The 27,728-nt window shown below is 36.3% G+C and overlaps 3 protein-coding genes across 7 annotated transcripts in view; 2 read left to right on the forward strand and 1 right to left on the reverse strand.

Moving 5' to 3' along the window:
- Positions 1 to 209: 209 nt before the first annotated feature.
- Positions 210 to 18,476, reverse strand: LOC140167287 (uncharacterized). Its single transcript, XM_072190618.1, has 17 exons — positions 18,380 to 18,476; positions 15,592 to 15,736; positions 15,142 to 15,242; positions 14,656 to 14,676; positions 13,562 to 13,588; positions 10,852 to 10,919; positions 10,274 to 10,425; positions 9,674 to 9,777; positions 9,142 to 9,152; positions 6,839 to 6,983; positions 5,998 to 6,097; positions 5,294 to 5,388; positions 4,407 to 4,523; positions 3,677 to 3,906; positions 2,432 to 2,594; positions 1,646 to 1,858; positions 210 to 680 (listed from the first exon to the last, which is right to left on the reverse strand). The coding sequence occupies exons 1-17, from the start codon at positions 18,422 to 18,424 to the stop codon at positions 579 to 581; spliced, it is 1,839 nt and encodes a 612-aa protein (XP_072046719.1). The 5' UTR covers positions 18,425 to 18,476; the 3' UTR covers positions 210 to 578.
- Positions 18,477 to 21,215: 2,739 nt separating this feature from the next.
- LOC140168367 (CD63 antigen-like) overlaps positions 21,216 to 27,728 on the forward strand; it is a 227,967-nt gene continuing 221,454 nt past the window's right edge. For both annotated transcript variants that reach the window (XR_011861199.1, XM_072191740.1), the window contains exon 1: positions 21,216 to 21,342. The gene's annotated coding sequence lies outside the window, so the exon portion shown is untranslated. The remainder of the gene's footprint in view (positions 21,343 to 27,728) is intronic.
- Positions 21,368 to 27,728, forward strand: part of LOC140168364 (CD63 antigen-like) — a 38,764-nt gene continuing 32,403 nt past the window's right edge. For 2 of the 4 annotated variants that reach the window (XM_072191737.1, XM_072191735.1), the window contains exon 1: positions 21,368 to 21,618. The gene's annotated coding sequence lies outside the window, so the exon portion shown is untranslated. The remainder of the gene's footprint in view (positions 21,619 to 27,728) is intronic. The other 2 variants (XM_072191736.1, XM_072191738.1) reach the window with 2 other exon arrangements.

The following is a 27,728-nucleotide window of genomic DNA, read 5'->3' on the forward strand; positions in this document are numbered from 1 at the left end:
ACAGGGTATCTGCTGTGTATTGGATTGTTAGGCATGGGGACCAAAATATGGCCTCAGCATTAAAAGGGCTATCCTAGTTGACATCCATACACCCCTTTGGAAGACACAAGCTTAATCTCCAACACAGGGGGAGTGGGTTTCAAATGGATCTTATACCCATTCAGGTAACCCCATTTGAAATTCACACTCCCTGTGTGGAAGATTTTAAAAGGTCATGTCTTCCATTGTCTTCGGTTGTATGGATTTAAACTGGAATATTTAGCTTATTATGCACAGAACATAAAATATGCATATACTTGGAATCAAGGATTATTGGGAACATGTCTAAAAATGGAGGTACACCATGTTCCCCTCAGCTCACACACAAAAATGGCAGAGTCCATACTCTCCCAGTCAAATCTCTTTGGATGGGTCTTTTATCAATTTTCTGATTCTCAAATGTACCTATTATGCCTATTAAACCTCTGCTTCATTACCAAGAACAAGTGCGCAGTGCACACTTGCAAAAACACTAGAAAACTGAAAAATGGGAAAACACTCAAATTGAGGTGTCTATAAGAAATTGAAACAAGCTAATTTCAAACTAGGATTGGTCTGCTAACAACACTTGCTTTGCGTCGTTTGCGATCCCTGTTGCCTACGGTGCTGTCTTGACTGTTAGACACATCAAATTCATATTCCTGGTATCAACAAATGCAAAAGAAAGAAACACAACATTACAATGTGAAACAACTGTAAGAGCAATATCTAGTCATTAACAAATTACAATGTAGGGTTCACACAGTGGCGTAGCCAGCACTTTTTCAGAGGGGGGGGGGGCAAGACAAATTTGAAGGGGGGCACCTTTTGGCGACAAAATCAGTTAATGTTACAAATGCGCGTGAAGTGCGAACAATTTTGCCATATTGAAGCTAAAATGGTGAAATATGGTACAGAAAGTGAATAAATTTGCGCACTTTTTTAGGTTAAAATGGCAAAATATAATGTAAATTTGGTCAGAAACACAAAAGTCTTAAATGTCAAGGCGGTCACCATCCCACAGGGGGGGCAAAACTTTTCACAGGGGGGCAGATGCCCCCCCCTCCCTTTGCTATGCCACTGGGTTCACAACCTTGGTCCCCTCAAATTTGAAGATTTTAGAATATTTCCTAGTATCTTTAAAAGTCAAATTAGTGTCCTGCACTTTCAATTAAAACATTTCAGTTTCAATCTCAAACCTCAAACACATGCTCTTGTTGTGTAGCAGTTTTTCATCGCCTCTTTTGGACTAACTTTTGCACATTCCTGTACTTTAAAGACATCAACCATCCATGCACAGTGAGGGTCAGTTTGTCAATGTTGGGTAAGGGTTTGTGACAAAATATTCCCAGAATATTGGTCCAAATCTGAAAAATTTGCATTTTTTACCCCCAAATCAAAAGATTTTCTATGATTTTTGGTTGTGAATGCTACAAATCTGAACATTTGCATTTTTTGCCCCAAATGCATTATTTTCTATGGTTTTTGGTTACTGGTTATGAATGGGGGTGGAGGGCAACTGGGGGAAAAGCTTAAGTGCCACTAACACTGCATTGGTAAAACATCCAATGCATTAAAAATCATTAGTCCTCACTGGCAGTGCGCAGAGGCAGATTGTCATACTTACATCATCATCTACAGGAACAGCCCTCTTCTTACTTTGCTTCCCTTTCCTTCCTCGACCAGTATTGACTTCTTGTTGTGTTTGATCACTAGTGCTTGCAACTTGACTCTCGTTTACAGGTGCGTTTTCTGACTTTCCTCGTTTGCCGCGACCTCGAGTGCGGGTGTGACGACCAGATACATCCATTTCAGCAGCTTGTTGGGTTAGCTTTTCCAGCTTTGGATGTGCAAGAGAAAATTGTTTTGTATGTTTTATTCAAGCATTGTGTGAATATAAAGTATATAATGTAATAAAACTACTATACGGGTATGCTCCTCTGGAAAGACCTGTTTTTGGACCATGCAGCTCCAAAAGACTCCATCCTGAACTGCTGAAAGACCCCTGATTTTGATTTCTAAAATTGCTCATTCCTCAAATTGCTGACTTTTTCCAGGCGATTTTCAACCAGAAAGCCAAAAAAGACCCTTGATTTTGACCGGTAGCAGCTCCAAAAGATACCCTTTTACCGATACGCTGTCAGCTTCCAAATTCAGGGTAACATACCCACAAAGGAATTGATGATGTGTCCCAGGCAAATACCCCTTTAAATACACCCTCTACTGCGGAAATCATTGATGCATTTTTTTTTTTATTTGTGATCTATCAACACCTCCCAGCAAACTAGCATGGATGATAGCAGTTCCTGTGTGTGTTTCTACTGTGACATCATACGGATTTTTCATTGTTTTCCCAACTGACAGTGTTTACCAACACAGAAACACACACTCACTAGTTTTATTTTGAACTTACTTCATTAGCATTAGTCTGTGCATTATTGTCTTCCTTTGTTTCATCTTTGTTGACTTTTTCTGTTTGCTCTTCTGCAGTTTCCGGAGAGATACCTCCATTCCCATCAAAATATTTCTTGAGCCCTTCTTGCATCAATTTCTCTTTATTTACAGCTTTACCAAGTCTGTGTCATTTAATAAAAGGAAATTATACAAACATCAGTATTCATTCACAGTATAAGTATACCAAGAATTTCAATTGAATGAACACAGCTTGCAACAGCTGTATTCGATCTAACCGCGATCATATTTCGCGTATTTCACACTACAACGCAAACGCATGATCTTGGATACAATTCACTTCCGTGTTACGCATGCAGTCACGCATTGTACGCAAAAATTTGTCACGCTATGTCAGGCTGTGTTCATTCAATTGAAATTTCCACTAGCTATTCCTGTTGAAATCCATACCAGCCCTCTCATATGGAAAACATGACCTTAATCTTCCACACAGGGGATGCACATTTGGTCTATTCCATTCATTTAATATCCACACTACCCCCGTGGAAGATTTTGGAAATATCTTCCACAGTGGGAGTATGAATTTCAACTGGAATGAACAAATTAGCAGCTCCATTTGAATTTCATACACCCTCTGAGAAATTCAACTTGAATCTTCCACCAAGGGGGTATTTGAAATGGAGCTGCTATACCAGTTGAAATTCATACTTCCCCTGTGGTAGTGTGGATTTTAAATGGAATAGCCCAATTCAAAGGAGTTGCCCATTCAGGCAACCCCACCCATCTGGAATTCACACTCCCTGTGTGGAAGATTAAGGTCATGTCTTCCACAGGGGGTATAGGGATTTCAACTGGAATGGCCATTCTCTACTTCAACAGCATCTGTATATTGGAAAGAGATCAGGGTTGTAGCCACGCCGGTCGGGGTAGCCGGCACGGACCGGTGCCGACCGCCACTAAAAAAAAATATTTTTTTTCCACACAAATGATTTATTCATCATAAAAAACAAAAAACCCATAAAAATTTTTCCCCGATCCCTCATGTTCGCTAAAAATTGTGCCCCGAGCCAGCACTCTACTTTGATAGTAAAATTAGCCGGCACTCAACTTGGTCTAGCTACAACCCTGAAAGAGATTTGTATTTGAGGTAGCAACAACTTCACAAAGCACTTCCACGTTCAAATGGAGTCACCAGACTTTTTTGTCTCAATATTTTTCACTGTTCCAATTCTAAATTACCACATACCTCTTTCCTTTCTTAGCTGGTTCACAGTACCCTTCTCTTTCCATCCTATTCACCAATCCTGAAGCTACAGTTCCCTCTACCCCAAGCCTCCTAGCAAAGCTGGGGATCAAGATGCGATTGGTCTCAGTAGCAGCAAGGAGTGCCCTACGCCACAAACATGTAGCTTGTACAGCCACTGAGTCAAGAGCAGTAAGGTAAGGATCTGTTGGATGACAGTTTTCTCCTCCAGCCTGGAAAAAAATATTAAAACTTTTATCATCTAGCCATGTAATAATTATTCACTTTATGGAAATTCATTTGGGGACAATAGTGATTATCTGATCTTTGACAGTCTATTCATGTTGAAATGGTTCTGACCAAAATAAGGTGACATATCAGTTCTCCATCAACTCCATTGGCACCTGATGATGAAGATGGATTAGAAACACGCTGAAATTGGGTAAAAACCTGAAAATTCTCATTCCCTGCATGTTAACTTTCATTTATTTTCTGATTCTTAATCAGGCAGAACAAACATATAAAGCCAAAGGAAAACCTGTGAATTACAAAATTAGTGTCACGCAATATGGTTCATTTTAACATACAAAAATCAACATGCACAAAACATCACAATAATATTATCATTTGTCTGTTAAAGTGTTTGCATTGCTAATACAGTTTAATGAACTTGATTTCATTCAGAATGATATGAAATATAAATTTGGTCAAAAAGTTACAAACAAAACTTTACCTTGACACACTCTTCACAGAAGTGTGTCTCAGGTGCATCATCCTCTGATAGAATGGAAAAACAGACAGCATGTTGCCAATACTTGCATTGCTCACAACAGATCATCAGGCCATCATCCTGAAATATAAAACATCAAAATAATGAAATTACCAATGTAAAGTAAAGGTAAGGAGGGTAAAGGAGTTGAACCTGTATTTTAGAGGACGGAGTGGCCATCTCTCTTTCGTTAGTGATTAAGCCAGAATCCACCGTGAAACGTTGCTGTGTGGGGATCGTCTCACCTCCACAGCAAGTCTGTTACCTACCCAGCATTTAAGAATGCCGGCATCTCATACCGGGATCTCGACCAGTGTTGGGATTTCGAGGCCCTGGTCACGGTTGAGTTGCCGCGTGTGACTTCTAATTTGTATGTACACTTCATTGATTAGACCTAAGGTCATCTCAGGTCAATCGTGAAGTCAACTCCTTTGCATCATCTTTAGAGTTCTCCTGATGAGGACATGTGTCATATGTCGAAATATTGAGGCTAGTTCTCAATAATTTTGTGTTGAATGACTGTTTAAACTTACTTTGCTGTTTTAATAACCAACATGTATGAACATTCACACGAAAACACCTCTGAGCAGGCCTGTACGCAGGATTTTTTTGGGGGGTGCTGATTTTGAAAAAGTGGACTTTTTTCCAAGGGGGGGGCAATTTTGTGAAAAGTGGACTTTTACCCCCAAATTTGGACCTCTTTCGACCAAAAAAACGTAAAAAACCTGATTTGTTTGATCGCTACGCTCGCAAATTCTTAAATTTTGGGACTTTTTGTATACTTTTGCAAATTTGGGGAGGTGCGGTCGCACCCCCCCTGCGTACGGGCCTGCCTCTGAGAGCACACATACCTCATTGTATCCACATGGACACCTGACAATACACTCAGCCATATCCTCGCTGATTTGGGAAGCTGGAGTATTTGCAACTGCTTCATCTGATTTGCCTGATGTGGAAACAAAAACATAACATAAAACATCTTTCATATAATCATATACATAGGCATAGATCCTGGGAAGGATGGGGGGGGATAAATCCCCCCAATATTTTGCCAGAGTGGGTGGTCCATACCATCATTCCCACAATGTTGACACCTGTATGTGGATTTCTGACCAAATTAACCTCATAATTGATCATTTTATCCACCAAAGCGCTTCGCACAAATTTATTCCATTTTTGCACCATATTTCAACAGTTTAGCTTCAATTATTATCTTATTATATCGTCAGAATTCACTATACGATACTTCAAGAATTTTTTCCAGGTGCTGAATTCACTATACTTCAAGAATTTTTTCAAACCCCATTCCCCCATGTCAAAAGGAAATCTTAACAAATTTAGCAAATTTCTATTTCAGCTGCAGCCTTCTGAGCTCTTCTGATTGAAACTTTTAAGATGTTTCTGGTGCAACATGTGCAAGGTGACAACACTGACGAACTACGTTTTAATCACCTCTTCTCCATTCCAGAAACCTGTTTTGATCGTTTCTTGCAGTAGCCCACTACTATGGTTTTAAAGTAATCTATTACAGAATAAAATCCAATACTTCACATACCTGGAACATTGGGTGTACCTTCTGGGGCACTATCAGCAGCAACAGGTTCCTTCTGTTTTTGTTTTGTCTTCTTTGCATCTCTCTCAGAAGTAGTCCGCTCCTAATGTATTAAATCAATAGTTATTTTGTGGCTGTGAATTTCTTTTTTTGTTTTGAATTATCTGAAACTTTCATTCGTTCAAAATGCCGAGCAGTATAGGGGACTCTCAAGTATGAGACTAAGAGTGTCTGTGTACACATTATGTGTAACAATATTTTTACAACACCCCATATTTTCCCCCTTGATAAGTTTCACACCCTGCCAGTAAAATACCCCAAAAACAAAAAATTTGCACAAAAGAGATTTTTGTCAAAACTTGTACCTTTCAGGACTCAAAATACATGGGGCTGCAAGTAATTTTCTCCCACTTTCACGAAGTAGCCCCCAAAGCAGTCATTGCATATCTAAAAACCACTTCATGGATAGGGTGCTGAAATTGTTCAGTCCTTTGACGATTGATAACTTATTCTATCCTAAAAAATATATCTCCATATCCCAGACTGGGGAAGAACACCCTCTCTGCACCACCTCAGGTATTTCAAAACACAATCCATCAAATTTAGCCAAAACTAGCCTTTTCATGTGCAATTATTGACATTACACTTTCACACAAGTTTCTTTCATCTTTTTCTTGCGCATTCATTTCAGGGCAACAGCTAACATCAGATGGCATCAATCCTTGAGGAAACACCCACCTTTTGGCAAAATGAGCAACTTCTTGTGCTTTTCAGCCACTTTTGGGCAATTCAGACCAACTGCCCCCCCCCCCCTTGAAGACAGATATTTGCTTCCACTGCTTACCATATCTTGTGACTCTTCCTCATGATCCAGACCAGCATCACTGACCACACTAGTTCCCTCATTCATCTGCTCCTCAGCTGCCTCTTCTTCCTCATCTTCTTTCAGTTCAAACTGTTTACAATCAGTCTTGATGCGAAGTTTCACTCTGTAAAAAAGATTGTTACTGATTAAGTTTTTATAATAAAGATGAGAAACTTTCTGAAAGATATGTTGAGATGAAGTAAAAGTTATAAGTAGATTCCAAAGAAAGGTGGAGGTGTGCCATAAAAATAAGACCATTATAAGGCTATTTTAAATAGGCCAAATGGTTTTATTTTACAGCACAGACCTTGTGGTATTATGGTACAGGCCTTGTGGTCTATTTTACTCCACCTCTCCACTTTTCTTCAGAATCTACAGATAGTTTTTATAATATCTCAATGATGTTGATGTCTTCTATAACACAGTGAAATTCTCACTTTTGGGGGTAATTTTCTTTTCTTCAAATCCTCACATTCTAAATTGCTTCCTAGCCACCAACTTTTAAGTGGACAAGGGGCAGTTCGCATTTCAGAGACACTGAAACTTTAGCCGGGAACTTTAGTAGGAAAGGGGCATTCTACTATTATCATTGGTCAAGGGGCAGCCCACATTAATGATACTCTAGATAAATAAGGGACAGCCTACATGCAGAACTTTCAATAGTTTTGAAGAAGTCAGAGCTAAGTTTGACAGTTTTAAACTTTTCCAACGGCGAACCCACTGAAACCTTCAAAATGAATTGTTTTAGTCCAATCTTAATTTTTCCAAATTCAACTTAACAAATGAGTGAAGTTGAACATGCAACTTTTGATAAATAACATTAAATATCTTAGTGGTTCATCAAAGAAACTGATTCAGAATAACTGGCACACAGATTTTTGAAAAGAAACCATCTTTTGTATGAATATTACTTGTCTACATTATAAGGCAAGTATTTTTAACATGCCCTTTAAATATTTAAATAAAACCATGGACGTACTAAATGATAAAACTTAACTAGGGCATCTGAAGCTACATGACTGACCTATATGCCTTAAGCTATAATGACCATCTGTAATCATTTGGTATTACTATCTCATCATAATCAAATAGTAGAAATACCGCTCAGATCAGTTAGTTACCCATGCAAAGTTAAAGTCTTATTCAGATTTCATTTGACAGCTTAACCATCGCATATACGCGCGCGACGTCAAGCGTGTGCATTGGACCTTGTGCAAATAATACGCGCTGGACGGCTAGCAGTACGCTTAATTTGTAAAAGGGAATCTGAATTTAACTTTAATTTACACACACCATTACAAATCAATTTATACATGCACAATGTTGAGATTTCTGTGGAACTTGTTTGTACTCATTAGGAAAAAGTCAATCTTGATATTATATTAATTATTAATGAAAAATGAAACTTATCAGTGTTTTATATGAAACAACTTTTGAATTAACTTACCATGGAAGTCAGGGGTGCACTAGAATGAGCTTGGCATGGTTTTTTTTATTATTTAATTTTGTTTGCTTGGGGAAATTTAATTTTTTACTTGTTTTAAGCTTTCGCTGTATGATTGATATTAAAGTGTTGACAAATTTGGAAGACATGAATAGAACAATGGTGTAGCGCATATCCCCTTCAAAGTTGTATCACCAGCAACACACATGTGTATGTTGTTGCATCGATTTATATAGTGAGTCTAAAGGTAAATGAAAACCAGTGCAATGTGCATCATCTAATGAGAGTTCCATATCTGGTATTATTAATGTCCATCACTCATTTAGAAAAATCATACAGTATAAATGCATCCTCGTTTGTTATGACATTTCCATGTGTGGTTTTTTTATAATGGGAAAGGGTTGAATTCAAGGAACATGAAGACATATTTGTAAATGTTTGTCAAACTACAAGAATTCATCAATTGACATTATTTAATAATGACAGCTCATGGTTTTTCATGAAACTGAATATAATTCCTACTGAAATTATTAGACAAAAATGCTACAATTCTCTGGATTTTAAAATTAAATTAGTATTTGTTTGCTTTATATCTGTTTTAATGTTGAAGATAGCAGTGCTAGTGTGATCTCTCTTATTGTTCGTATGTAAAATGTAAGTTTCTCTTCTAATAATCTGTCTACAAATTAACCAATTCACCTTTAATTTGTCTAACAAGGCACCTGGTAGAATAATAAGAAACTCAATAGCATGACATACTTAGAGTAAACCGTAATTAGTGTAGTACTATGAGTCACATCACTGTGATAGCATTCTATTACTTAATAAGTATACTTACGTATGGAACGCCTTGGTTGTACAACATTCATGGAGATGACCAGAGAAAAGAAGAAGAAAAAACATGTAAATTTACATACAGTACATGCATCTATAAATGTCATGGAAGAAGATACAATTTCACAAACAAGACAAATAATGCATGCGTCCATACAATAGGAAAATTGAAATTAATTATAAACAGTAAAAAGACAAAATATTTTGGTTCATTTTTTAACCAAGTAAATTGTATATGATCTCTTATTAAATGTCTGTCTTTGTAAAGGTTAACTAATATTCTTTTTCAGTTTGATGAAATAATAAAATAGTAAATTTAATGTCAAAAACATTTTTAACAACTTACTTTCCTTTAACCCTTTAATCAATGAATGACCAATGTATTCATAGCAAAATAAATGCAATCTAATAGCTTTGATAGTTTAGTTATAATTTACCAATTTCACCAGTGAAACTTAAGAAGAAAATGTCTCTTCTGCTTTTTCAGAAAATCTTCTATAGTTAGTATTCAATGACACTGTTGCACAAAACCCTACCGTAGACACATCTCCAACTTTGATGTTCATTGGTTCCTCTTCATAAGAAAAGTCATCTCTCTCAGCTGCCTGAAAGCCTGGTGGCTCATATCCAGGTGGTGTTACTGTTTTAATGGAGAAAAAACAGGGATTTTGTTAGAAGATATTGTTGCTTTTAACCATAACTTCCTTTGTTATTTGTAATCTTTTTAATTGAAAAAAAACTTTGATAAAGATCCTGCTAGCATTGGAAGCTCAGGCCCTAAAACCTTTTCTATACAGGCTATTTTTGTGGTTATAAGCAGTTTCCAAAAGCTCACTTTTTTAAAAACATGTTTTCTCTTAACTTTTGAACTTGCTGTCCAAAAAAGGATTTTAGAACATTTAAGTTTTCTTGAATCCAGTGGCGGCACCACGGATGGGGGTGGGGTTGTGGGCATGAGGGGAAAATGGCCCCAGTCAGAACTCTTGCCCCCCCAGTAAAAAACAAAAATACGAAATGCTTGAATCCATGAACAAACCAGTTACCCACTCTTGTAAATTAATTTAAATCAAGGCCTATAAGCTGAAATCAATTATAGCCTAAGTTAGAATTTCAGATAAGATGAGTAAATTAATTACCATCTTCATAGTAAAGTAACTTCATGGTCATCATGACATCATCTGGCAGAGACTTGAGAGTTTGTGTGAGGACAACAATTGTACGCAAAAGACGGATGGTTGCTTTCTTAGTTTCTGCTTCAGTCTGAGCTCCTGCAATCTTCTTGTCATTTCTGTAGTACAATAACATGAATTTGGAAGATCAATATATTTAACTTTTGAAAAACTTTTTAAATGTGACAATTCTGAAAGAAAAAAAATCTTTTTCATGATTTTCAAAAGCATATTATTAAAAAAAAATGTTTTTCTAGTTTTTGTGGTTTAGGTGATGGAGGAGAACCAAACATTTTTTGTGCCTTGTGCGTTATTTAAAATATGAGATTTGGCAACTGGCAAAATGATACTACAACTGTGATCGACTGTACACTTACATGATACAGGTATCTTTTTTTTCACAAACAATTTATTCTAGCATACATTTCTAAATAAGTGAATGAAATACTGAAACCTATCTCTTTTAAGCTGTAATGACATTCATACTAGTGGTGAAAATTAAATTTCATTTTTTTCTACAAACATAGTATTATTCTAACCCTTACCTATAGATGTTCATACTTGGTCCACGATTTGTGTAACTAAACTTGAATGTGTAAGACTCAATTACAGTCTGTAAAAGACAAATCAGATACATATCAGAGAAATATCTAATAAGAAGTGTGAGGATAATATTTCTTGCACTCTGCACTTCGCAGTAAGTTTTAACTTCTTCTTTCCTATGCTATCAATGATAGGATACATACAGCAATAATTATGCTGATGCCATATCATCAGAGAGAGCACAGAATACAACACAAGTAAGCACTATATCATGTTGCTATCTTCAGTAGATAGCTATGATTACAAAAAGGCTGCTGTCATTGATAGATCTACAGCTAGGTGTACTTCTGATCCTCAGTAGATCTGGCAATAATAACTATGCTGCTATCTTTTGTTGAACACCAGATAAAGATATTAATCTTTAGTGATTATACCAGTATTATTACCAAAATTAAATTTAGACTGCTATATAGATCCCATAGTGAGAAGTAGAAAGCAATATCACTCTGCTCTCTTCCACAGATATCAAAAATTTAGATTTTTGGTAAGACTTCTGAATAACTGCCACTACCACAGATTAGGATTAAGTTTTAGAGTCAGGATTAAGGTAAGCACCGGGAGAATTCGCGATGTGCAAAAAACGCCGAAATTCACACATTTTGGGTATAATCGCGCATTTTAGGTTCGGCCGCAAATTTTAAAATTTTTCTAAGATATCCATTTTTAAAGTATTCATTTTCCAAAAAATGCAAGTTTTTACTAAAATTGAAAGAATCCATGGCGATCTGCAATACAATCCATGCAGAAAAAAGCACAGTGCAATTTTGACAGTCGTAAACATGAACCCGGATGTGAGCACACAATTCAGGTTGCAGTGCCGTCGTGTATAGAAATCAGAACATGATTGGCTGATTATCGTGTTGTTAGTGGATAGATGTCCAATCACTGCATTGGTTAGAAACTTTTATTGATTAATCAGTAGTATTGATTAATTTGTTAAAAATAAGCGGAGTTGAAAGCTGGTTGTGTTTTCGCGATTCTCAATGTGTTGAGAATCTGTGGTTGAATTCCGGTGTTGAACTTGAACGAAAGTTTGCTGAGTGAATGAGCTGTTCAAGTTGACTGAAGGCATTTTACGGGAGTCTCTGCGCGAGTCGACTCGCGTTGAAATTCCACCCTGCCATGGAAGGATTTCCGAGGAAAAAAAGAAAACATCAAACATTTTTTTTAAACTACAAATTTGAATTTTTTTGGGAAAATGCACACATTTTGGGAATATTATGGACAAATCGCGCAAATCGCGAATTTTCTAAAACTGGTGCGCGAAATTTGCTCTCAAAAATCGCGCATTTTCCCGGTGCTTAGGATTAAGGGCTTAGTCCACTAAGTCTAGGGTCGCTCTGAGATATATTTTTTCTAGGTTGGTATATTGGTTTGGTTAGGCTGCTATCTTCAGTAGATAGCAATGCTTTATTCTCAACAACTACGTACCAAATAAATCATGTAAATTGTAAAATGGTAACTCATTAAATAGCATAAGCAGACTTATATTTATAAGATCAAAGTACTACGTCGGGTGTGTGGGGGTGGGGGTGCCCCAGGGGTGGTTAATGTGAATGTTTTGAGTGGCATAGCCAGGTTTTGGGAACAGGGGGTAGGGCACAAATTTGTGAATGTACCAAAAAAAGATATCATCAAGGACTGTTTTGGGTCATGTCACACCTCCCCCCACTGGCTATGCCACTGAGTTTGTTTGCACACATTTGTATAATTTGTTAATGGATGCATGATGTGTAAGTGTTATTTGTTGTGTGCGATAGCTTCTCATTGACCTTGATCTTGAAGCCTCTGACCAACATATTACTTTTGGTTGACCACATTTCTCCAGCTCACTGTCGGCTTCCCTTTCAAAAATGAGATCAACAGTGAAAATCCAATTATTTCTGCTCTGTATATAAATTAAAAGGGCTAGATTTCAAACCATTACTAATCAAATGCACTGATGTCAGCAATCAATACAATAAACACATCTAATATAGATATATTGTGACATGGTTGACATTTATAATATTAATACTAAGTAATCAATTTTGATACATGAGTAGCAATTGGTAGAAAATACATTTTACTTTGGTATGCATGATTAGGTTTGGAGTAAATCACTGTAAGGCGACAAAAAAAAAACCCAGTTATACAGGCGGACGGTCTGTTTTTTGGTTTTTTTTTCCTTTTTCTGGAGACCAAATTGATCACAGAAAACTTGAAAAAACTGGCAAAAAGTGCATCACTTTTTGCAAACATATCTTAAAAATGTTCTGAATTTTTTCAACACTTTCAGGCAAAATCAAATTTAAAACAAAGTATCTCAAAATGCAAAATCTGGACTAGCGTGGATCGTAAACACTGTTGAACTTGTTTTTTGTTGCCAAATACACAAAATTAGCTAAATTCTGGTGGTGGTGTTTTAAATCTACTGCAGACTGTGTGACATTATTGCTTGCTGAAACATCAGGAATCTTGTGTTAATGTTTATGTTAAGGCCTGACATTCACAATGATCCTAAGAAGTATTGGGAACTTGTACCCAGGACATTCAAAGGTTATTCCATTTTTGTACAAGCTTATTGGGGTTAAAGAACTGTGTCCTATGAGAATGATTGACTTCCTATTGGTTTTAGTAAATTATGGTAATTTAAAATTAAGTTGAACTTACCTCTGGATCATCTGGGTCAACATATATCTAAGATAAAATAAAAGGAAAATGAATTTCAGTTGACAAAATTCTGTTTTGAGGCCAATTAAGTGACATTGATTGGATGTAACCAACTTTTAGAAACAAAACACACAAATAAAAAGCCAAGTAACTTAATATTATAACTATCAGCACCAACCATTACCATGATAAGAAACTTAGAAGAAATAGATGTGATAAGGCCAAAAAAAAAAAAAAGGTTTGTCTCACGAACCCGCACAAGATAAGTATGTGAAAGCGATACAACGCTTTGTCTACGCGCTGACCGCCTTTTTAAAGGTTTTTTTTTCCCGATTTTTCCGGTTCCCGATAGTTCGACCAACGTAGTAAAATGAATTCCTCAATGTCAGAAAACCATCGAAAATGTCAGGCAGCGCGATGCCATTAGTGTTGCAGATAGCCCGTAACCCACACCGTAGCCTCAGTCTCGCTAGTTTCACGCCATCCTTGCAACGGCACGGAGCGTAAAGCCGGCGAAGCAAAGTGGATGCAATATAAAAGGACTTAGCCTCACGGAGAACTCTGCGATCGAGTGAAGCCATGTTGTTTTCATAAATTTTGTATTTTTGTAGCTGTTTTTTAACGAATTTTTACCGCTTTATTTCAACATGATTGTTCAGATTCAGATAGTTAAAACAGGGGGACTGTGCTGAGGAATTGGGCACTGCATCGGTGCGCCGATTCGGTTACTCTGAATGCCCTAAAAATGAGTTGGTGTCGGGCGAAGAATTACAGAATATTAACATTGTAAATTTGTTGCTTCTCTTTCATTGTAAGACCACTTGTAGTTTCCAATACCTGTCTTGTGATTTTCATTTGTCTCAGGCTAAAAAAAAAAAAAAAAAACGATTAGCATAGCTTCTAAACCAAAAAAAAAAAAAAAAAAAAGCATAGCACTTAGCTTTTTTGGCAAATGTTCGTGAGACAAACCTTTTTTTTTTTTTTGGCCTAATGATCAGTAAACCCGAATAAAGTGGTAAATATTAAAAATAAGTAAATAACTAACAGTGCAACTTTAGTTTACCATATTTCTTCAAATTGTTTTGAATACTTACCCCAATAACAAGAGCTCGAAGCTGTTAAACAAAGTAAAAACAATGCAATTAATTAGGAGAAACATAATGATACATAACTGCAAAGTAACTGGAACACATTTTTTGTTTATTTTAAAAGCACTTTTCCTCTATTCAAATTGCTTTCTGAATTTATCAAATGCAATAGTATTCAAAATTTCCCTGGCTTGGCACAAAGGAGGCAAAGAACGTCCACGAACATCATGGGAATCGAACATCAAATCCTGGATGGGAATGGTCACATACACTGCAACCCAATCTGCACAATGCAAATGGAGGCTCATCGCAAGACTGGCTGCAACCCACACCAATGATGAGGATGGTACCTGAACGAGGCACAATGTCATGTTTCATTTGTTTGAATATATTAAACTATAACCAATTTTTGTGACATTTTTTTACATATTGTAGTTTTTATAAACATAAAAAAACTTATTCAAGGAATAAATAGACATTAGACATACTTACATATTTCTTGTCCAGTGCATCAAAACATCCTTTTACCCATTTGATAACTTGGCAGGCTCCTGGACAGGCGCTATCATCTCTCAAAATCTTTAAATTCAAATCTTTAATAAAGGAAAATACAGAATAGCAAAAATCTGAAGTTCACCATTAACCTTTTTTTTAAATTAATATTTTTATAATGTGTGTATTTATTTATGACTTACAACTTTCCAGTTTGCAAGTAACACATGCATGCAAAAGAGCTTAGGCTAGATGTCTATTTGCTATGTGACACACCAGGAATATTTTTTCCGGGGTGGGGTAGGGAAAAGATGTGTAAATCTTGACAACATTTTAGGGGTAGGATGTAAATCCCCCTTGACACCAGCCATCAGTACTGGCATAAAACCTGATCAAAAACATTTTCATGGTTATTTCACAAAAGAAACTAAAAATAAAAATAAAACCTACCATCTAAACATCGATCACCAAATGCATGCTCTGGAAAAATGGTCCTCAGGTAGGTGATGTTGGATACTGCCACTGCCATTAGCTTCTTCACAAAGAGAGCTGATTGTGTTTCAGACAGTTGTTCTGGTGGGAATATATTGGACCACTGAAAAAAAAAGATGTACCGGGTAAATATCCTTGTGATCACACCATATTGCCAAATGGGCTATAGAGGTTAAGAGGTAGTCATTGTGATGTCAACGCCGCCATCTTGTGGGTACGGAGTGCCTTGTTGCTTGCTAAGATGATCGCGTTGACGCTTGACTGAAGAGGTGCGTCACATGCTGCGACTTCCGCGTAATCGGGGGCGTAATGTCTAACGCATGACATGCAGAACGGCAGTACCCAAAAGATGACGGTTCCCGCGGAAAAGGCTGACGGCCTCTTTTCCATTTAAAATCCACACTCCGTGGTAAGATTTTGCAAATATCTTCCACATGGGGAATATGGATTTCAAATGGAATTAGCACACTCTATGAGAAAAATTCAACCTGAATCTTTAACAGAGGGAGGGAGGGGTTCAAATGGAGCTGTTAATGTGTTCCCTTTGAAATTCATGCTCCTCTGTGGAAGATATTTCCAAAATCTTCCTCAGGGATAGTGTAGATTTTAAATGGAACATCCCAATATAATCCAAGTATAAACTTTTCACTGCCAAAAAATCAGTAACATCATTCAAATTCAGTCTTTTCTTTTTCGATTTGCTTGTGATGTTTCTTATTTTTCATGTGAACTTACTGCATTGAACCACATATAAATTCACAACAACTAGCAAGATCAATATTGAACAAGCAAAAGATGGCAAAATTAATCAAAAAATACACTTGGAATTTCAGAAAAATGTTAACTTTCAAAGCAAGCATATTTTCTCACAGGATTTTTAAAATGTGATCATTTCATTTGAACATACCAAAGCAATCATGCATTGAATGCAAAATCTAAATCATAATTGGCAGTGGTGATACACACCCACCCTTTTTATTTCAAACCCACTTAACCCACCCTTTTTATTTTATACCCTTTATACCGAAACTCTGAAACCCACCCTTTCTAAGTGTGGTTACTGATCATTAAAGTGGTTATGGTGGTCCAGGAGGTGAAGATTTGCATCCAAAGAGAATTACATATTGAAGTTTTAGATGACCAGAATGGGATTTCAATATTTCTTTGTGTTTCATTTAGTGTCATTCAATTGGAAATTACAGTAAGCGTTGAGATTGCAACTGTTGACTTCTAAACCAGGGCCGTAGCAAGCGGGTCGGCCGGGGATGCCATGGCCGCCCCACTTTTTGAGAAATTAGTTATGTTTTTCGTTATATCTTTATTTCAATTTGGGCAAATATTTGTATTTTGGCCGCCCCACATTTGTGATGGCCGCCCCACATTTTTCAACCTTGCTACGGCCCTGTTCTAAACCCACCCTTTTTATCAGTGACCACGCTTTATATTTGGACACATTCTAACTAGAAATTTTTCAAACCCACCCTTTTAGTAGGAGTGGGCTATAGATGGCTCATACTTTGTTTTGCTTGTTAAACAGGTGTTTTTTTGTTCTATAACCATCTCAGCATGAAATGACAAAATTTTTGGCAGGGGGTCTGAGAAAAAGTGTGCAGCACCCTCTTGTGTCACAAGGTATCTTTGTGGAGGAGTGGATTTGAGTACAAAATCCTTCATAGTACTCATTTTCTGGCATATTGCTATAATTTTGGTGTCTAAATTATATGTTTAATGAGCTAAAGATGCCTAATTTTGAAAGTTTCATGAAAATCGAACATTCCGTTTTCTTAAAAATTGCTATTTTTGGACAAAATTGAGCGTGAGGGCGCTTTTCAAGATTTTGCACAGATTTTCTTTCTTTCTGTGTTTTAATGTTTACATATATGAAGATACACCAAAGTTTGGTCTGCTTGAGAAATTTGAGCTTTTTAGCAGAAGTAACTAGTTTGTCCGCAACGCTCATCGGAACGATCATTTGGATGCCACCATTGGATTGTACATGATAAAAGGTCGTTGACCCCCATGTATTTGTATAGCAGTAGCGAAGGAACATTCAAACAAGTGCTACGGACAAACTAATTGTGATAAAATGCTTAAATTTCTTGAGCAGTTTGAACTAGTTAGCGATCATCTACATAGTCATAGCTATTAACTTAAAAACAGCGAATGGACGTAAACTTGCGAAAAATCATGAAAAGCGCCCTCATGCTCAATTTTGCCCCCGAAATTTCCATTTTTAAGAAAACGCAATGTCCAATTTATGCAACTTTCAAAATTAGCCATTTTGAGCTCATACATATTTAGACACCAAAATCATAGCAACATGCCAGAAAAGGACTACTTTGATTGATCCTGTACTCGAATCCACTCCCTCCACAATGATAAGGTATGGTGACACAAGAGGGCGCTGCACACTTTTTTCTCGGACACCAGGCCAAAAATGTTGTCATTTCATGTTGATAGATTACATAGAACAAAAAAAACTTTAGAAATTAAAATAACCAAAAAAGTCATTTTGGCTTCTATATAGCCCACTGGCAATGACTGGTACTTTTTAGTTTTAGGCATTTTGTGGACCCTCAAACCCACTCTTTCTAAAGCGTGGGTTCATATGTAAATCAACTGAAATTTGGGGAATAACTAATAAGCTTTTTTTCATGGATAGCTACTGAATGAACTTTCATCTCAGTTTTTGAAAATTACATTTGTACATAGTTTGCATAAATTTGCATGAACTGATTGAACTCACCTCTCCTGTTTTCTCCTTGGTTCTCTGTGCTGTTGCAACTGCCATTGTAGTGATTGTACTTGTGTATACCTTGGATATTAAGGCTTGACCAGTACACCATTTAGGCCTACCTATTTTTAAAAAGGCAAAGTCAAATCATCAGGTTTTTCACAAAACATGCATAATATTATATTATATAGGCCTAGCCCTAGCCTATAAATTTAGTTTTGGGGGCTTATTAAAATAATGAAATGAAAGTTACAATACAAACGTTATGAAAAAGTTACATGCATTATAAACATTCAAAATACAGTGAACCTAAAGTCAAAATCATCATTAGAGACAGGTGCCACTGGTCTTGATAAGGAAAGTACTTTCATGCTTTGAAGGAGTGTACATGCAATAGAAACATGTCAGGGTAATTTATATCGTCATAACTGATTAAAATCTGATTTCTCGACAACGTTGATCAGGCTAGTCAGTACAAGAAGAGGTGGGGTAGGATGTGGTGGGGTAAGGGTGGCTGGGCCGGGGTAGGGTTCTGGGTGGTAGGGAAGTAGGCAGGGTTCGATTTACCCAATATCGATTGATTGGTGACGTCTGAGAAAAAGGTCCATCTCCAATTCATGAACTGCTGTGCGATTTGTACTTGCCGAGCGCACCACCCACGCTCTTTACGTGTCACGTCGCATGCATGCATGTGCATGGTACGGCTTACGCAAACATGGCAAAAGCATCGACCCCCGATGCCACAGATTTGGTTTGTACTTATAATGTGAACAGACTGTATATATTCATCATTGCATGTACATGTGTATGCATGCATGGATGCTCATACATGCATATGTGCTTGCCTTGAACTTGAACTTCAAGTTGAAGTTGAACTTAAGCTTGTTGAGGGAAGCTTAAAAATGCCCTGAGAAATCATGAAATAGTGGCCTACTGTCAGCGCAGGCTAGGCTACAACTGATTAAACTGCACAAAAAAAAACAATAAACATATGTTAAACTTTATAAATAATTTCTGATACAGTTGAATCATTGTAAATTATAAGTTTCTTTGGATCAAATTGCACTTACAAAAATTCGTGCTCCTCCATCAGCTGGCCAAAAAGTCGTCTGCTGATTTTTTTTTAGTGTTTTCGTCTGCGCGCAAATTGTAGCCTTAATCAGTCACACTTTGGGGGGCGCACTTTTCTTAGTATACAATCGCATGTTAAACGATAGAGCGTATATCCTAATAGGAACGAGGATTTACCCAGACAATTATCACGATCTAGCGCCCTCATGTCGATAAATAAATATCCCTTTAAAAGGGACGTAAGGGCACAAATAAGAAAATAAACAATTAAAAATCCCTTTAAGGAATGGGGTATGACCGTTTGGACAGTATTTATTGTGGGACATTAGAGCACATCAGACATATCGAATTGCATTCTGAATACGAAGAATGTCCTTCTGATATCAAATAAGTTTGATTTTTTGAAATTCGCAATGTAATACACATTTTATGGTAAATGATTAAAAATTGATATTTTTGATATTTAACAATACTCGAAGTAAACTTAATACATCTGATGATTTATACTTAAAGTGTAGGTGGGATGAAAAGCCGACGATCAATTGAAAATTTTGACCTTTCGTATTGAAGATATGGATTTTTTTTCCCAAAACACCAAAAAAAATTAGGTCTTTTTTGGGAAAAAATCCATATCTTCAATATGAAAGGTCAAAATTTTCAATTGATCGTCGGCTTTTCCTCCCAGCTACATACACTTTAAGAATATATCATTAGATTTATAAAATTTACTTCGAGGACTGTTATATATCAAAAATGTGAAAAACATCAAATTTTAATAATTTGTCATAAAATTTGTATTATATCGTGAATTTCAAAAAATGAAAATTATTTGATATCAGAAAGACATTCTTCGTATTCAGAATGCAATTCGATATGTCTACATGATGTGCTCTCATGTCCCACAAAAAAATACTGTCGAAACGCTCAAAACGCTCATTCCAGATCCCTTAAAAGGAATTTAAGGGCACAAATAAAAAGACATAAAAACTGACTCTTATAAACTATTGAAACATTTGAAAGTCCTATGAATCCAGGCTGTAATTTTGTGGGCGGTGACCATGATAAGTGGGACTGTGGGAGCCCCCCAACCGAATAAAGGTGCTATGATTACCAAATGGTCTGTTGGACCATCCCTGGTTGGATCTTTGGCTCATTGAAAGGGAAAAATGAGTTTCACTTAATTTGCATATTTAATTGGTAGCCATCTTGGATTTGAAGGTGTCAAATTTCAAAATAGTCTATGGATCCAGGGAAATGAGCTTGGTTTTAATATTTAAGATGAAAGAGAAAAGTCAGATTGAAAAAATGTTGGAGCCAGTTTTTTTTAAAACCTTTATTTTGGTCAAAAACAGCAACCTTTTCTCTCTTTCTTTCTTTCTTTCTTTCTTTCTTTCTTTCTTTCTTTCTTTCTTTCTTTCTTTCTTTCTTTCTTTCTTTCTTTCTTTATTTCTTTATCTCTTTCTTTCTTTTTTTTCTTTATCTCTCTTTTTTATCTTTTCATCTCACAAACTTGGCCAAAGTGTTTTAAACTGAGTGTACTCCGAATTATTTTCAGCGGACCATTTTAATAAACTTATTGATCTCCTTTTTTTTGCCTCCTCGAAACGCTCATCTGGCTGCAAGCGTGAAAATAAAATAATTATCTCTGAATGTGACACTTTTATAGCAAATTTTACACCATTTTCACTAAAATAATAGCCTCTACATGTAGTCTAGAGATGGTTTACAATAGTAAGGTCATAGCACGGGGCGTGTCACACTAGCACGCAAAATGCGTAGGTTCACCATCCGGTATTTGTATTTCACAGTAGAGGGTCACATACACGCGTGTCATTCATATACTTGGACTCTATACGACAGTGGCATACACAGAACTTGTGGATATATATTTATCTCAAAAAAAGGTATGTAAATCTTCTTCTTTGACCTCTTATGTACATATTATAAAAATTTTAAGTTAATGATTAACGTAACCTATGATAATATGTCAACAAACGTAATAATCGACAAACAAACTAGCGCAAATGATTGTTATCTGTTAAAATGTATACGGACCGTGTACCAGCATTGACCAAGCCCATTACAAATTGAGACATACCGCATCAACGTTGTACGTGAGCAGTGGTAGAAGCAGTGATTTGATTAGCAACAGCAGGTTTCTTCCAGTTTCATTTTAAAATGTAAGTATATGCATTTATTTTTAAAAGTATATTAATTTAATAGAAACAACTTAAAACTAATAAGGGAATCTATTTTATATTTTGACAATTAGTAATAGTATAATGTTAAATCGTGAGTGCAAAAATATATTGAATGTAATGAGTGTCTTTAATATAGTAATTCTTTGAAGTTACGACAGAAAAGTTGTTAGTATAGAACAATGTAATTGTATAAAAAAGCTAAATATTTATTATATGTGGGCCCCTTTTAAATGTCTTTATATTTATTTGTAAATTACTGTTCTGCTCTGCTCAGCATCCGTCCATCCGCGAAACCAGCTCTGCAAGGATGGGCATAGTTCACATAATTATTTGAATGAAAAAATATTTGCTATTGTTTTTTATTGTTGTTGTTGTTGTTTTTGATATAAATGATGAGGATGCAAAGCCTTGAATTTCCGAAATATGCCTTGATGACCTATAGGATATACACGTATAGTACCTCCATGCTCTGCCATTCAGTTCCAGGGTTTGTTGATATCATTTACATTAATCAAGTTACTATACAATACATGTAACATTTTTAACCATGCAGAGTTGATATCATTTTGCCAAAACTATCTTCCAAAATACAGTTTTGGTTATATCCAGTTCGCAGAGATTTTAAGTCTGAAATGTTACATCTGAATAATTAGTGGTATCGCATTTATTGTTGCTATGATTGGGCAAGTCGGCTACAGTAGTACTAGTATTACTACTCGCATGAACAATTCTATCAGGCTGTAAGCTGTAGGAATAACAGTCTATCTATTCTTTGTAACTAAAAATGACCATGAACTTGCTTATTGAGGTTCAAAACACTGCACAGCTTGGAATATATAATCCTGCATTTACATTTCGTCACAAAATAGGTGACAGAGATAGACCCTAAATGGTTATGTGCACACAAATGCATGTAATATGTGTAATGGATCATGAAGCTTAAATGTGAATATTTGTTTTGAAAGTGACTCCCCGGGAGGGGAGTGACACTTGGTTGCCATGGCTACTAAGGATTTTCCTATACCGCTTGCAGTCACATTAAAGGGACGATCAGAGATTCGCAATACTATTATTAATTTGCATTAGCATTACCTTAAAATGGACCAAAGATCATATATTTTTTTAATGATGCCATGCATGTGCATGCCGGCTATATATTAACAAAAGTTAAGCGCATTTTTTTGTGGTCTGAAATTTTGAACTTTGCAATCTGATGGACTCTATGCGCCGCATAATGAATGTTTCTGGGAAGAAATGACACCAAATATATAAAGCCAGGACTAATAAACATTAAGAACCTTAAGAATTATCCTGCAAATCCTATTGCATATAGGATTAAGCATATAGCTAGCTCTTGTCTGTGACGCCGTTTCTTATCTTATCAGTACAATGTATGCACATGCTCCGGCAGTTAAAATATGGGGATATATGGGGCGGAAAATGGCGCCTGGCCCAAGTCGATTGGGTCACGGACCTTCAAATACATAGGCCTATAAAATGTATATGAATTAAATATAGGCTAAAAATAAACTGACTCATATTACTTTACTAGTATTAATATACAAATTACACAGTCGCCAACATTCATTTGCAATGATATTAATTTCGATTAGTGAAACCAAAACCTCTTTAATCAGTTAATAATGGTTGCATGATTTATGGCGATCAATGGTATAATTATTCTGATATTGTATTGTGAGAAGATGTGTAATATTTTGATCTTTTGATGAGCTGTCGGGCCATTAATAAACTGCATGATCATGATGATGAGTCGAAATGAAAAAGTGGCAGCATTGCTATAGTACAGGCCAATATACATGATATAGGACTGTGCAATTAAAAATACAATATGCCTAGATAAATGGATCTGCAAAGGTCATTAATATAGTTTAGTGAGAGATGAATGAAAATGCCCTTTCACACATGGAAAACCTCAGAGTACCTTTATAGTATAGTTGCAGGCGCGGCTCCACAGCGCGGTTCTGACTCGACTTTGAACGGTTAGGATCCACAACATGTTCATCTCCCGGGGTTCATCTATCAGGGCACAATTCTTTAACCCCAATACATTTGTACATTCATTGAATGACCTTAGAGACAATTTGGGTACAAAAACTCATACTCTGCAACTTGAGGTCAAATTTTACACAATGAGTGTTTAATTGAGGTTATTGAACTATGCCATTGAGATGAGGCTATTGTGGTCCATAATGTTAGGGCATTTATAGGCCTAAAAGTATTTGGCGTATGTATTAATTTTGCAGATATTTTGCTTAGCCTGCTTTATATATAAATCCATATTTATGTTAAACATGGAAAATAATTCTGTCTGATCGCCGATATTGACTTATATTTTATATAATAAATTGTCCCTTTTAAAATGTTCACGAGCGCATCGCCTTTAATAAAGTGCCAGTTTATCCATCCATGCTCGCGCTCTCTTGGGGAGTTGTGAAATTGCTCACTGGGTTAATTAAAATGAACATGGCATTCAACCAAGCTCTTTAATCCTTGACCCAAATTTGTGCAGGATGGTTTGCTCTTCCGTATTTCCTCCAATTCTGATAACATATTTGCACGAAAGAGCACACATTGGTATAAATTGGGTCATCTCACTCAATGTACACTCTTAGAAAAAAAGGTTCCATTTAGAACCATAAAAGGTGCTAAAGCTTGTCCCGTGGGGAGCACCATGTAAGGTTCTACTTAAGAACCCTTTTGTGGAGGTTCTATAAAGAACCATGAAACAGGGTTCTATCTAGAACCCATTCAGGTTCTATTAAGCACCTTAATGGTTCTTTCAAGAACCATTAATGGTTCTTGCAGTTTGTCCCACTGGGAGCACCCTACAGGTTCTTGATGGAACCTTTTTTAATGGGTTCTAGAAAGAACCTTCTTTATTTATTTATTTATTTATTTATTTATTTCTTTCTTATTAAGGGAGGGCAACAAAGAACCACTAACCGCGAAATATGTATACATCCAAGAAGCTTAAACCATAAATTAGCCCCCGATAAAGGCATGGCTTGAAGAATGGGGGAAATTATGGGGTAAAAGTTTAAAAAGCAGAATATATATTTTATGGTGTCAACATGTGAACTTGCTAGATGACCGCTTTACTGCACACTACATATCGTTACGCAGCAGGAATAATTAATTGAAATTCTCACCAGTGTATCATTGAAATAGGTATATCAAATAAATTAAGGAAAAGAAAATAACTAGTAAGCTCACTTTTTATAGACAGTATTGTTCAAAAGGATAAAGTACAAAAACATTTAATTTAAAACTCATTTATCATGTGTAGGTATATTATTGCAACATAGGTGTGTGTTGACAGTCTGGAACCCGTTGTCCTTAAAATTATGGTTCTTGGAAGAACCCTATAGCCATATAGAACCCACATTTTGCTATTTAGAACCCTTTTCAAGAACATAAAGAACCTTAAAAGGTTCTTTGGAGATGTGATGTTCCAACAAGAACCATTTGTCATTTCAAGAACCCCCTCTGGAACCTTTTTTTCTAAGAGTGTACAATAAGTAGGCCCTATGTAGCTTATGGCTAAACACAGCCGGCCTATAATAAAACATTTTTCAATAACATTCAAAAGTTGGGATTTTTACCGCAAAACACGCTTTTCATATTATTTTTTGATGGCATAGTTTTTTTAATTTAATTTTGATTTTAAAAAATCGCAATGAGCGTGAAATTACGAGCTTGTACGGAATGGGAAACTCAGAATCGACTTTGCTGTTGCTAAAAATAATACGTTCAGCGTATAGTTTTACGGCCTAATCCTGGAACGTATTTTTTTAAATGCAAGAATTTTTTGTGTTTGGTTATATAAATGATAATAATAACTTGCTTCCATCAGTTGACCATAGTTTACATCATGTGTGAAGTTCAAAGTGATGGTTATGGTTGATTTGCAGATGGTGATTAATAACGTGCTGAAATGACCGCGTTCTATAGGATCCAAAATTGACTCGATTCCAGTGGCTTAGTTGCCACAGTTCACTGTCCTCCATTTAATATCTCACACAAAGTTCTCGAATATGAGTTTTTCAACATACACTACTAAGTTCATTATGACTGTACAATTAGGATTGAAGAACGGTGTCCTGTCCTATTACCCCCCCCCAATTTTTCAGGGATAAAATGTGGACGGCAAAGAGTATTAAATTTAAAATGGTTAAGTGTCAATATTGTGCACGCATTAAAACACAGATATTGTGTTCCAGTATCTGTGGTTAAAATGACTAAAAATGAGACTGATGTGCATGCATGCTGACCCATTGAAGGATGTAACTTGGACCAGTGGCACTTCCCTCCTCAGACAAAGTGTTGACTTGCCCTATGGCCCTTAACTATATTGTATTGATAAACCTTTAATAAAAATATGCAAAGACAAAAAAATGTTGATTTGCCATCCAGTCTGAGGTCAACTGAATAGGCCTACAGATTGTTGGGTTTTTTTTTGTTTTTTGTTTTTTTTTATGTCGGGCATATCTAGGCATTAACAGCTGAAATCTAGGAGATAACGCTGAAGAAACTTCGGCCAGATACAAGTGACCTGGTGAACGAAGTGGGTCGCCGTAGATAGCTGGTCGGGGTAATTTTATAGGACAGGCAAGTGTAGCCGACAATCGGGCGTTACCCTGATCGGAACCGCCTGTAACAAGGTCTTTTTTTATCATGGATCATCTGCCCCGCCATTACCAGATGAACCACGGGGAGAGCAGAGATGTTTTTTTTTTGTTTTTTTTTAAGGTCCTGCAGGGGAATCGAACCCGGGACCTCTTGCACCAAAGGCAAAGACCTTACCCAGTGGACCACGCTGCTCCCGTGAAATTGGTGGATGTGATTTACATGTACCATGGTTACAATAGCAAAATTAAACGTACATGATCTTAATCCGTGACATTGTATTTTTAAAGACAATTCTTGCATATCATTAGACAACATAATAGACAACACTAATCAGTGATTGTGATCTTGCATACACTGATAAAATATGTATTGATCAATTATGTTTAGCATGTGTGACAATGGGTAAATAAAGGTGTAAAGATTAATGTTTGACGTGCACGTATACAACAAATGAATGAAATATTATATAGATTTACAATTATATATATACATCATTAAAATCATCCATCAGAGGTGAGTGTATAGGCCTATGGGTTACACCAAGACCTTCTATAGCATTAGTATTTTGCATTTTTGAATGAAATAAAGATTGATTGATTATTCTGTTCATTTTTTTACTCTGAAATCTTCTACTTTATTTATTTGGCTAGTTTGATTTTGCCTATTTTGTTGGTAGCCCTAGGCCTAAATAAAAACTGAAGCTGAAACTGATCATGGAAATTCAGAATTCCACTGCAGATATGATTGGTGTAATCGAATTCACAGATTATGCTCAATGTATTATTTATTGTATGTTTGTACTAATCAGACATGATCTAACAAATAAAATAGGCCCGCATCCGTGATCATGATGATACCCGGCTATATTGAGGTTTTTATTATATTCTTGACACTGATGTCTATGATTGGTAAATTTAGTATCTTTTTGTCATGGACACTGTTACTGTGGTTCCCATATACACGTTTTGGTGAACTTGTTCAAGTGTCTTATCGGACCATCCGGTTTCAGGACGTAGGCCTAGGCCTACTTCCTATAATAATGATAATGCTTACACGTTTAGGATCTCTGGTCCAAGCACAAAGGATCCGAACAAGGTTTTATTATAATAGGCCTACAGACATCTTTTGCAAGGCAGCAGGCCGAAATCTGACCAGTGGGGGCTAAGGGGGGGTGTCAAATTTTGACCGTCGAAGTACCGTGGAGCGTGTAGACTAGACTAACATTTAAAAGTAACAAGGTCAACTAATTCGGTGATTACTATTTAGGCCTACTGTACCACAAAGAACTTTTCATGATAGGGTTAGCCCACATTATTTCCATTAAATTGTTCATCAAATCCGCGAGTAAAATACAAGAAATAAATAGTATACTTTTTAGTAGTAGTATGATAGTATCCCTATCCGTTTGCATAACTGGTCATTACTGCAGTAACTCGAAG

This window comes from Amphiura filiformis, chromosome 13, assembly GCF_039555335.1.
Source record: "Amphiura filiformis chromosome 13, Afil_fr2py, whole genome shotgun sequence".
In the NCBI taxonomy this organism is placed as follows: Eukaryota; Metazoa; Echinodermata; class Ophiuroidea; order Amphilepidida; family Amphiuridae; genus Amphiura; species Amphiura filiformis.

Excerpts from the sequence above, each read along its gene's own strand:
- LOC140167287 (XM_072190618.1), bottom strand. The coding sequence starts at position 18,424 with ATGGCAGTTGCAACAGCACAGAGAACCAAGGAGAAAACAGGAGAG. Across the intron at positions 6,098-6,838 it reads AGGAAGAGTCACAAGATATG|GAGCGGACTACTTCTGAGAG; the intron begins GTAAGCAGTGGA and ends TTAATACATTAG. Across the intron at positions 681-1,645 it reads CTGTTCCTGTAGATGATGAT|GAATATGAATTTGATGTGTC; the intron begins GTAAGTATGACA and ends TGTTGATACCAG.